Here is a 12,573-nt window from a genome sequence, read left to right as displayed (position 1 = left end):
AAGAAATAAAGCTAAAATATCCTGAGAAGAAGCCGGCTGAATTTAGCGTCCGTGGTGTTAATACAACTCCGATGCAAAAACACTCCGACGACTGTGGTGTCTTCGCAATATACTTCATGAAACGAGTAGCAGATGAGTTTATGAAAGGGAATAAGCTTCGACTATGCAATGTAGAGAAGATCTGCACGATTCCAAGATCGGCTCGCTTCAGCGCATCGTCGTTTAGGAAAGAGATCAAAATGTTGCTGACTGAAGGTAACAAGGCAATATGCACTGCAAACGTTTAAGTCTAAATAAATTCAGTTCAAAAGTGAGTGAGTTAAACTTATGGATCAGTTCGATGAAAGTGTCAACCAGCCAGTTCTCGCACTCGAGGGATCAGCAGAGGCCTGACACCGGCGCTTCGCACTGGCGAAGCCTAAAAGAGCGACACCCAAACCGGCAGCCTGCCGGCCGCCCTGCCGGGCAAGCCTCAAGCTGATCCGCGCCGCTAACCGCATGCTGCCGCTCCTCTTCACCCGACTGCTGCCGCTCCTCACCTCCTGTCGCGTCCAGCCGCTCTCCACCTTCCCCACGCACGCCGCCACGCCGCCACGCCGATGCCGGCGCCTCTGCTCGCTTGTGTGAAAATAAAGTGTGTGACCGAGTGTGGTCCAAAGCACCTAATGTGTGGTCCACAACATAAGGTATAAATACATATATTTGTTTTAACTTTTCAATTGATATGATGTTCCCTAGTTTTGGTACAGGTCGGAGCCAGTCGGAGGTCGGAGATTTTATGGTATGGAAGCTTAAAAGTAATCAACTTGGCGGATCGCATACTTGGGCCCCAGAATGGCGAAGCACATGACTCACTTGACATCTACTAATGAGCAGAAAGCCGCGATGGCTGTCAAAACGCTGTTATCAATCTGACTGAGTCACGAATGCCGACACCGCTGGCTCAACCCGTAGCTGCGCCGACCAATAAACTTTAAAGAGACTTCTTCACAAATGCCGTTCTGAAAGCCAATGAGGACATAAAGGAGACAACGTCGCTAGAAGCGGCACGTGAAAAGGCGATAAAAGCGTACCTGGCTGCTGCTACATCTTTGCAGGGCTTGGATGAAGTGAAACTGCTCAAGTGGTGGTCTGGAAATAGGGCCTCCTATCCTCATCTCAGTTTGCTAACAAGGAAATGGCTAGACGCAGTCGCAACCTGTGTACCATCTGAGAGAGCTTTCTTTACCTGCGGCAACATTGTCATGCCAAGCGCAGAGCGCTGACTCTTAAACTAGTTCGAGATCCCGTGTTTGTTGCTGATAACATCCGACAAAAAACAAACCTAATGAGAAGAGGGCAACAACTAACCTCCTGAATTAGATATGGCAATATATGTAGCTTGTATGCACATGTGTATTTTCAGTACTAGCAGTAGCATAAATTGTTTGATGGACGTGGTCTTAATCGACAAGGAATGGCAAACCGAGTCGAAATCGGCATGTCCAGTTTCTGGCCTCTGTCACATTTCGCCGCTGAAACACGTTAATACCACGATTCGAGATAAAATGAGCAATGCCAGACATAGTACAGCTACTATGACAATTCCGCTTCATCGCCTCGTTTGTTCGTGGCCACTGCGTCTGGCCGAGGGTCACTGTTTTGGCGTACATGTACGTGTATTTGAGCGTTTCCAGGAAATCCACGAGGCTATCGTGCTTGTACGGAAAAGTCTCTACCAAGCAGCACGCCTCGTACGACTCAAGCGGCTGCTCCTAGCACATGTTACCGCTAGATGCGGTGCCATCGCGGTCGTCCCTGAAGCCGTTCATGCGACCCAAGTTAACGCATATTCCCGAGCCACGCGAAGCTGGGCTCACCGCTCCACCCAGGCCTCTCAGCAATAGTTGGTAACGTGGTTCACCAATTCATGACCCTTCTGGGGAATCTCATGGGAAATTGCTCGAATCTTTGAGCTGGAATGAATACTGTAGTAGTATAATCCAATCAGTAGACGATAAAGAATTTTTCAGCCATTTTATGCCACTTGCTGACGTATTTTGTTGCGGCTGCGCCAACTCAAACTAGAGGAGTTTTTTTTTCTTACACGCTGACCAGTTGATGAGTTACATATGTCAATGCAAACATCCATACTAACATTTAGACGAGTGCGCTCTTCACAACCTCGACAGCGAATAGTAGCCGGACGGTAGACTCATCGCCACTGGTACTGCCTACCGAGTCCAGAGCTGGAGCTTGAGCACCGCCGCTAGTCACCCGTTTCTTTCGAGGCGGCGTCACCAGCAAGTCTTCCTTGCGTATGATTTTGCTGCTGGCGTCAATTGTCTTTCGAGAGCTCTTCTTGCTCACTGGTGACGGTGGCAGTGCCAAGATTTGCTGCCTCGCATCTTCTCGCACCCTCAACCAGTTAGCGAGTCAAGCTCGCTGCGCACTATGCCTCCATTGCAGTATTTACTGAGCCTTGCCTGCATGTTAGGCAGCGAGAGCGGGAAAATCCCGCATGTTCAAAACCCACTGATTATGGTTATTGTGGTAAGCTCGACTAGCGATAGCCACCGCCTTTTTTTTCGAGATCTTGAGACCCGGTGACGACATGATCACGCGCCTCAGCATCTTGCGGATCTCAGCCTTAAAACCCTTGAGCACAGTAACACTCAGTGGTTGTATTAGGTGTGTTGCGCTCGGGGGTAGAAAAACTAAAATGATCCCGAGCTCTTTTGCTTTAAGAATCCCACTTGAACCCATGTGCGACGAACAGCCATCGCACACTAGAACGATTGGGCGAGAAATGTCACTGCCGATCACATCAGCGAAATGACCGATCCATCTTTCAAAAATACAACCATTAAGAAAGCTTGGACGCTGGATGGATTCCAGAATTTGAGATTTGTCAGCCGTCCAGTGCGGTACGCCGAACACTTTTGTTTGGCAAAATGAAGAGCGGTGCCGCGGCACGACCATCGGCACTAATAGAAGCAACAACCGACAGGTGAAATGCTGTCTCAGTAGCCGTCGTCCACACTTTCGCTGACCCGCGTACTGCTAGCACAGCTTCCGACTGATACCTACTGATGAAGCTGTTCTCATTCATATCCCAGACACGAATACTGTCTAGGTTGTGCTCGATGGCCAGCTTCATCAGTGTGTTGAGCATTTCAGGTACAGCCACCGAATCAACGTCATTACGAGCTCGCGAAAGCGACTCTGAGGCACGCACAGATAGCTCCGGGTGACGCCCAAAAAAAGATTGTACCAGCCTGATGTTAAGTCCTTAACAGAGCGTAAATTGCCCTGGATCTTGTGGTGGATCTCGTTGGCGGCTTCGATTACCTTTCATGGATTCACTGGGACAAGCCGGCGCTGCATTGCTGCAATCCAAGTGACGATGTCGTTTTCACATTCAGGGTGCAGCATTGAACAGGTCCAGGACGCCTGCGACCTTCTTTGCACCCTTCCTTGCGTGCACGGACTTTTCGTTTAAGCGTTGATAGCGATACGGATGACGACGCAGCTACAACAATCAGAGTTTCACCGTTGAGAGCGCGTTGAATTGCTTCCTCTAGATGAGCCACCGTGACGACGCCTATCTGATTCATGATGTCCACACTACCACGTGTCGTCATCAGCTTACCCTCGAGAGGCTTTAGGCTCGACTCGATAACACCACGGAGAGCAGTCCGTGAGCCAGAAACCGAACTGATGCCACCGAAGCCCTATATCGACGCACCAGCAGGACTGATCAAAGAATAATCGAGTTTTAAAGTAGCATGGTGAAGGAAGTGAGCCCCCAGCAGCCTTTTCCCGAATTCCGCCCAGCCTTAACGAAAATCTGGAATGACATAAGCACTCGTTTTTGTCTCATCACAGCCTTGTACGAGCAGCATGGTGTCAAAAACCACCCCGGACCCAATCATGGCAGCCTCCAGGAAACAACACGGCTTGGACGGGGTCGCGGGCTCGAGTATGTCTGCGGTCGACACAAAGCCACCGTTTTTCAGTGCCGCGTTCATGCAGCAGCACTGAAGCACCATTCACTCGTTAGCACCAACAGGGTAGCGCCCCTCCAAAAATAGACAAAGGTGGGACTGACGAGAAAATGCTCTATGTATATAGTCTATCGACGAGGTTAATGTGCAGGTATGTGGTACAAAAGCGATGAGAATGCCGCTAGGGCCCGCATTGGATTAGACGCGGTGTGGTCACTTCCTCCTAGGAAAAATGGTGAGCCTAGAAGATGTGTGGAAGGGCGGGCTCCAACAAACTTGGCATATACCTATTTGTACCAAAATAGATAGTATTTGGCATTTTAAAGAAATAGGATTTGGCATTGATTTGGCATCATACAACTATACGATAAGAGGATAATGTCTGTGCTAGTTAGTGTGTTGAACGCCCGACTTGCCATCTGAGGAGACATTGATGCTGTTGAGAAGATCGAATTGCTTCGCGTGCAACACTCCTTCAAGGGAAAAGTTTATAAGTCTGCTTTTCGACGGTGGCTTCTCCCATTTTAAAATCGAGAAATCACTTTCTACGGTCGATGTACCAGGAAACGTTGTGGCCAATCCACCTGCAAACCTTTTAGCGTTGCGAATTTCCCGTCGACATAATTCCAGGCGTCTTCAAAGGTGCATACTTTCTCGTGAAATGCAGCTTCATTGTCAATACTTCGGCGGAACTGTTCATATCTGCGGTACTGGTCGCATAAGGCTAAATGCTCTTGCTCAATGGCAACCATTTCTTCGTCTGTCCAGTGCGATCGCGATGTTTTTTTAAAGCGGATAAATCCCGGCCTTTTAACTTTACAAAATGTCGAGGAAGAGCTGGTGGAAGCTTTCCTTCTACAGGTTCATTTTTCTCGTTGCGTTCAGGCTCGATTAAATTAACTCGTTCAACCAAAGTTGCAATTACACGCGCGAAATCCGAAGCTAATAGAGTTGCAGCATCCGTTCCAATAGTATCCAGGACTTAAATTGCGATAATACCGTTGTCTTGAGGAAGATCCAATATTTTTGCTTAATCTGTCCCACAATCTTGTCCACAATGTCACGGTCGATACAAACGACTATCGGTGCTTGGTTTTCATTTACAAAAGAGCGAATACTGGAACGACAAAACTGGACTTCGTCGAAGTAAACTTTATGAGCATCGGTAGAAAGCTGCTGATAGTGCTCTTATCTACTTAAATGCTGACCGGTGAGGTGTGACCGGTATTGTTCTGGTCGAAATGGAAGCTTAAAGTACTTCGTGCTTGCAGCTTGTTTACGTTTCGAGCCAACTTTCTCCTCACGTCCAAACGAAATACAAAACCGGCAAGCGACAGCAGGAACATCCCCACTTTGAGGATTGCGTTCAGAAATCTTCAGGCCAAACTCTAATAAGTGGCGGTCTTGAAACGGTGTGGAACGTGATAGCTTGGAGCTTGATCCACTTTGTTGAATCGCGGTATATGGCGTGGAGACACTTGTCCCCGCTTTTTTCCTGCCCATGAGACAAGCTCGAGGCACTGCAACCTCTTGCCACGACTTCTATATTTAAAGTGAAGCGCAATAAAGGCGAATGGGCGGAAGAAGGAGTTTCAGATCCCCTTACCGAGGCCATCTTTTTGGAATTTTTGAAGTATTGGATTTGGCGCGAGTGCCAAAACTACCCGCAAATGCCAAATTTAGAGATGACTTTTGATAGGGAGTCAGTTATAATAAGATAGTACCGGTAAAAGCTTCGGAATTAAGAGGTTGGTTAAGCTTACTACGACATCTCTACTGTTGAAATATCCCACAAGAAAAGGTGAGGCCGAGGATGGGTTTTATAGACAAGTGAAGTGGAGCCTAGATAGGTCTATATTTTTCTGAGCGGCGATGAGCTGCTTGCCATCCTTAAAAAAATGTCTGCAAAAACTATGTGAAAACCTGTATAGAAAATAGATGGAGCCGGACGCGACAACAGTGGCGGTGCGCGTGGCGGACGCGGCAAGCTAACGGATCTTTGAGCCACCGGTGCAGTTGAAATGACAAATACCGGGCTAGAACAAATGGTTCGTGTGGAAACATGGTCCGCGCTGCACAACTAGCCTTCGCTACTTTAAACCAACCCCTTGAACCCGAGAGCCTGGACCTTACAAGATAAGGCCAGTTTCTTAACGTGGATCATACAAGTTAAGAAATATTACATTTGGTTTTTGTATAGGTCGTGACAAACTCCAACTCAAATAGGGGTAGGTGACGATTCCATGCTTTCCCGACAGATACTACACACCAACATAGAAGATACAGATAGAAAGTGCGTGCAGATCAAACCAGCAAATTAAATATGATTGTTTATAGGTGGACGTCTCCCACCGCACAAATTTGCGGCTCACTTCTGGATTTCCCCTCTCGAGCGAAGAACCCCACATCCCCAAAATGGCATTTCGGGCGCGATGGCGTGAAATGAAAAAGGATGGCTGGACCTCAAAGAAACCATCAGGCCTTTCGGTCGACTTTATCTACCTAAAGCCTGGAAAGACGATCAAGGATGTTGAAGGAGAGGACGTGTTTATTGGCGAGGAGGCCCTGATGAAGTACCTGGACAAGATCGACCAAAGTTGCTCTATATATGTTGTTGGATGTCTTTGATCTGTACTGACTGTGCTAATTGAGCAGCGGCTCTTCGGGCAGAGAAGCAGGCAAGACGTGATGGATCTGCGAATGCTGGACGTCGAAGAGAGCCATCCAAAGCACTCTATATTTTTTTAGCGAACACAAAAAATAGGATGTGAAGCGCCACAGACGCAGAAAGGGTCACCAAAAGAAAGAGCAGTACACCACACCAAAAATAAGTGTCGTTTCGCAAAAATCTTTTCTCTCCACGAATAGATATCGCTAGCCACTACTATTAAAATAGTTAAGAGCTTAGCTTCCCGGCATCTAAGAAATTTAAAAATTAACAGCATTGTGAATGGAGCATCGATACAATGGAAAATGATCACGGTGGCCGTACAGGACGTCTTCCGTGGCATGAAGTGTGGAAATCTGGTGATCCTGTCCTTTTTGATGACTTTCTGGCAGGATTGCCGAGCTTTTCACGGCCTACAAGTGAGCTACACCACTGTGCAATTGATCACATTGAGCGCTACGAAGATGAGCTGGCTGTAACATGGCATGAAATGCGGTATATCGTAACTAAATGCAAATCACAGCGCTGCAAAGCCACAACACAAACATGCACTTGTCGCTATAAGCTTTTGGAGTGTCAAGAAAGTGATGGAAAAATTATATTCGAGCAAGGGGGTCATACGATGGCCGACGATGCTCCACCATCCCCCATTGCATCTAAGCTGACCGCCGAGATGAAGTCCTATCTAGATGTCAAGCTAAGCGACTCTCCGTCTATGGTAGCGCAGGCACTGTACGCATTCTTGTGTCGTGATATTAAGGATGGGCGTATCGGCGGACCTACCCCGCAGCTTGCACAGGTCCAAAACTATCAGAAATGATGGCGGCGTAAAAACCGACCGGATAGTATGAACCCCGTGCTGGAGATTTACCGTCAGCGAATGTACGGCAGCGAGCGCTCAAATTCCTGGCAAACAGACCCAGATGCATTGCTAATACTGTGCGAAACAAAAGTTGTGGACGGCGTTGTGGAGCCTGCTCTTGGCACGGGGTCTCAAGGCAACCCATTTCGCATTGGTTTGACGTGCAAGCGGCTTTTAGAGCGTTATGTTGAAGTGCAGCAGGACCCGTCTCTAACTACGCTACTGCACATGGACACAACACACAACTGTGTGAAGCAGAAGTACCCTGTTTCTGTATTGGGCTTTTCAGATCGCAGTGGAGCCTTCTTGCCAATTGGGTACTGGTGCACATCTCAAAGGCGCAAAGAGGATATTGTTTGGTACCTTTCCTGTTTAAAAAGAGTCATGTTGAAGGAATTTGGGGTGCCATTCTCGCCTGACTTTGTCATGATGGACGCAGACAAGGCCCAACAAAACGCCTGCACCGCAGAGTTACCTGGAACCACCATTTTGATGTGTTGGTTCCACGTAACACAGAATGTGTTTAAACATGCACATGATGCAAAGCTGGATTTGATTTCGGTAAGGATGATTTTCAGGAATCTATATGATTTGCACTTTTCACGCGATGAACAACAGTATCTTCGAAAGCGAGAATTTGTTCTGAGGTCATGGCGCGGCGCTGGTGAACTAAGTCCTCGTTTTCGGCGTGTTTCAAACCACATTATTTCTCAATGGATTACGGGGGCTCGCTTTCCGCGTTGGCAAGTTTACCACACACCTACAGGGTATGCTACGACCAACAACCCATTGGAGCAATATCCTAAAACTTTAAAACTTGTAAATGACAGTCAGCGTGCAAATCCTGCCGAACTCGTTGTTCGCTTGGATTTATCACGTATTGCGCATGTATCATCAAAGATGACTTTTGTCGATAGAGCAATTGTGTCGAAAAGATTGCTTGCTGCGTATCGAAGGACCGACAAAAAAAAGGTGTGGGATGCAGAAGTGGTACACCGTGTACAAGATTCGGTGCTCGTGCGTGTGGCTTCGATTTCCGCTGGTTCTTCCCAGGACAGTACATTTGAGGACTCTGTACTACCTAAGTCAGCGTGCACGTACGACTCTAAAAAATACGCAAAGATCATGTGGGAGAACATGCCGACCGGTGGATGGATCGTAGATGCAACAGGTCGCACATGCATGTGTCTATGCCGGAACAAAGCTGGGGTTTGCTTTCATGTAATGAAAGCGACTCAGTTTGCTGGGCTCTCTTGCCCTGGAATTCCCATGCAGTCACAGAGATTCGAGCGTCCAGTTCACCAGCAAAGATCTGTGCGGAGATCGGCTAGGGATGGTGAAGATGCAGATGGTGTCGCAGCGGGGCCAGAAGCAGGTTTCCCGGTGTATGGTCCAGCGACGCTGGCAGATAGCCAGGACATCACTGATACCAGAGCGGATGCGCCGCGCAATGCGAGTGCTGGTCCGGTAAATCACGTCGTGGGTGTAGCTGTTGCTGCGGCCAACCAACGCGAAGAATCTTACCTTCATTTACCGCGTTTGGAGACTCCAGTCACTAATACTCTGCGTAGATCCCATCGGTCTAGGACTCCCACGCGTAGAGCACGTGAGGCAAGGGCTCATAACAAGCGTAGACGCAGGTGAAGGATCGGCCTTATGTTTCGAAAGAACAGGCTCCGCTCCGATCATGGTGAGCCGATCATACTCTATTGCTCTTTACATAACATCTGCCAATCATTTTTCTCTTTAAAATCCATACATGCACTTGCACTGCAAATTGCAGCTTTTGTTTGTTCCCACATTTAGTTTTATGCGCGAGCAGGCCGAGAAGAGTCTGAATACGTGTGAGGCCGCATCTTCCAGATCCGTCAGTATAGGACATTGCCAACGACGTTATCCTGCACTCGTACGGTATCTTCCACAGCGCGGCAAGATGCGCACAGACGTCTTTAGCGACCAGCTTGCCCGCCAGACAAGTCGCAGCTCATGCTTCTGTTCAAGCGCGCTGATTATACGGAGAAGCGATTCCGACTGTTTGAGCGAGCACCAAGGACTGCAAGAATACACTGGACGAGGCCCGCAACACTCTGGTCATCACGCCTGAGTACGCGGCTCGTCTCGAGGCCAACATGAAGGTCCGTGGCGCCGAGTTGCATGCTGTCAAGGACAGCAAAACAGCGAATCGCCCTGTACGAAGAGGATCGAGAGGTACTAATCTCTCCAAGTTGGGGTCGTCGTCGTCTTCATCTTCGTTGACAGGGTTGTCAGTAACTACAGCTCCTGCATTGCCAAGAAACACTAGCGACGCGGGCCCGGGTCTTATCCACAGTTCGTGGAAGAAGCGATTGTAGTGTGTTTGGGGGCCTCGCTGTTTAATTCCCTGGCAACACTGAGCGGTGGGCAACGAGTTTGACAGGCCAGCTGCGACATTCGATCGAGCTCGAGGAAGATGAAGACCATCCCAAGAAGAATCGAACTCCTCTTCCGTACTATTGCGCAGCTCTGGAAAAGCGATGGGAAGCATTCGAGACGCAATCAACTAGCCACACAGTGGGCATGAACCTGCTGGAGAAGCTCGCGTCGATGCGTGCGGATGAAGAGATGGAGGAGCCCGTCGCGAAGGATGTCGTGATGCATTTAGTGGAGAGTGGACATCTCTTGCTGCATCAGCGATTCCGAGCTGCGTTTGTGGAGCGATGGGTAGCGGCAGAGGTGATTGGATTGTCTGACGGCGACGAGAACGGGATCATCAGTGGGCGTTTACGTGCTCTTCAGTCGTGCATGGATCTGGTTCATTTGCTCAGCTACAAGCGCGAGTTCGTGTTTGATCAAGACGACTACTCAGTGACCAAGATGTACATCGAGCACACTGTACTCAGCATGGACGCCGGTACAGGAGCTGACGTTCGTGGTATCAAGCAGCAGGTGGCTGCGAATTTTGAGCCACTGCGTCTTGAAGTGGCGAGTGAATTTTATAAAAGTACGCAGTGCACTTACGTACGCTTGGTTTCCGACGTCTTCGGACGCTAGCTACCAGCAGGAGCCATGCACGTGCCTTCCCTGCGGACCCCAGCGCAGCAAACGAGAGCGACATACCTGTCAAAGAAGGCTTCTCCGAGTACTTTTACCACCCGGTAAGAGCTGCAGCGCAAGCGGCTGGGTGGACGAATAGTGCAAGCAATGACCCTCTCTCCATCGTGGTGCTTGAGGTAAAATGCGACAATCGAGGCGTGCTGCTGACTGCGGTACGTGTGAGTTTGCACGACTTGGAGCAGCAAGATCTGCGTTTCCAGAATCGTTTGGCTGCCAAGACTGGGAAGAAGACGACTGGAGTATCTGGAGCAAGAGTGCAGAGTGTAGCGTCGTGGCTACGTGCTCAACTGCAGACCCAAACTCTCATTTACGGGTTCACCATCCGCTACTTCCAGCGACATCTTCTGCAGTGGCTTGACGCGTCGCACGACTTCCACGACGCAGAGAATGGACACGGTCACAGTGTAGGCAAGCATCAAAGTGAGGATGACGCGCTTGTCGTGACCCCACCGCTGCCTTGGAAGAAAGCGGCCACGTTCCAGAACATCGTCAAGGGGCTTCAATGCTTCTTGCAAGCCTTTCCGGATCCGCCTATGGAACCCAAGAAGTTCAGTACACCAGCCCCAACGTCGTCACCGTGCAGATCTTACTCCGATACATCGCATGTCATGGCTCACGCTACCAAGTGTTAGACCTACTGCAGTTTGGTACACCGGATGCAGTCGTGTGTCACTCGTCATCAGGAAGCTTTTGTGTGCTACCGGTGGAGCGGGCTCTGCAGGAAGCTCAGCTCTTCACGCGAGAGTTGTTCCGCGTTGCTGCTAAACACTACGAACGTGATTTGCTGTGATCTCGCCTGCTGTTTGATGACTCACGTGGCCCTGATGCCGATGTGGCTCGCACGTTGGCGCTTCCGGCGGACTTGTTCCGAGTGGATGTGGGCCCACAGCAGCTTGACGAGTGTCTCAAGCTGTCTATCTGTACGCCTTTGGAGGTGCCGGACCCGCGACTGGACGATCTGCTGCGTGTATCTGGCGTGTGCTGGCACCAGGCTCGGTATCTTCTCCGTGGCGCTTGGTCGGGTCGTTGAGCTCGTTATACAGTCGTGGCTAAATTCAAGCCTGGTTGTAAGAACTATGATCTCCACCACGTACCAGCTCATTAGAGCAGAAATGTCGTTTAAGATAACGGGGTTCTTTTTAAAATAAAATTGTTAAATCTGTTCGTCAACGTCATTTTTTAATCAACAACTTAATTTTGATCGCTCTTCGAACTCTAACATGACACGAAATTGGCGGCTTTCGGATCCCCATGCGGAGCTGCCCATCAAGAATCACAAATATGTGAAAAGCCACACCGAGCTGTACATGGCCAGCAAGCGCATCGACTAAATTGCGAACTTCGATGCTTTCGTTAACCTCGAGGTGCTCTGGATCAATGACAACCAGGTATGTCATCTGTGCAGTAGAATTCCAACTTAAGATTCTTTCTTTGACGACCTGCCAGATTCAGGAACTTGACGGACTGGACGGTTGCTTCCGTCTCAAGCAGATCAACGCTCACAACAACTGCATCCGGTACGTCAAAAGTGCGCCTTGTCGACCTGCTCTCTTCAAAAAACAAGTGTACTTCTGGTCCTATAAACAGCTCGCTTGAAGATTCACCGCAACTACTACGCTACGACTGCAAGGCTGATGAGGCTGCAGCCTCGACCGAGAAAGTGCTATAATAGCTCCAATATTCCGTCGAACACATCGATCTCCTCACTTACTTAATTCAAATCATCCTATTCGTTTGCATTTTTGTTTAGTATTATCCAGGTCGTGGTCGTCCCCTTTGTCGCTCGTTTGGTTTGCAGTTCATCGGGCAAGTTGTAGTCTTGATACGTCTCGGTGGGGTTATAAAAGCGAATGATTGGATCTGCAGTAAGATCTACTAAACTAAGTCGTTGACGACAAAGAAAGTTGGACCATGTTGACCACAACCTCCACTCCGTCCCTCATTTTGTAGTCATTGTCGGCTGC

The 12,573-nt window shown here is 49.0% G+C and overlaps 2 protein-coding genes across 2 annotated transcripts; one reads left to right on the top strand and one right to left on the bottom strand.

The window, feature by feature from the left end:
* Positions 1-378: 378 nt before the first annotated feature.
* On the bottom strand, positions 379-1,811 carry PITG_17563 (uncharacterized protein; the record flags this gene model as incomplete). Its single annotated transcript, XM_002896397.1, has 5 exons — positions 379-662; positions 748-862; positions 1,074-1,131; positions 1,466-1,514; positions 1,769-1,811. The coding sequence occupies 5 exons, from the start codon at positions 1,809-1,811 to the stop codon at positions 379-381; spliced, it is 549 nt and encodes a 182-aa protein (XP_002896443.1).
* Positions 1,812-9,326: 7,515 nt separating this feature from the next.
* PITG_17562 (uncharacterized protein) lies at positions 9,327-11,241 on the top strand (the record flags this gene model as incomplete). The annotated part of the gene is made up of 4 exons (XM_002896396.1): positions 9,327-9,387; positions 9,557-9,724; positions 9,933-10,496; positions 10,547-11,241. The coding sequence occupies 4 exons, from the start codon at positions 9,327-9,329 to the stop codon at positions 11,239-11,241; spliced, it is 1,488 nt and encodes a 495-aa protein (XP_002896442.1).
* Between the last annotated feature and the right edge of the window lie 1,332 nt (positions 11,242-12,573).

This window comes from Phytophthora infestans, genomic scaffold, assembly GCF_000142945.1.
Source record: "Phytophthora infestans T30-4 supercont1.60 genomic scaffold, whole genome shotgun sequence".
In the NCBI taxonomy this organism is placed as follows: domain Eukaryota; phylum Oomycota; class Peronosporomycetes; order Peronosporales; family Peronosporaceae; genus Phytophthora; species Phytophthora infestans.
The sequence above is the reverse complement of the archived record's forward strand: the minus strand, read 5'-3'. Positions and strand labels throughout refer to the sequence as shown.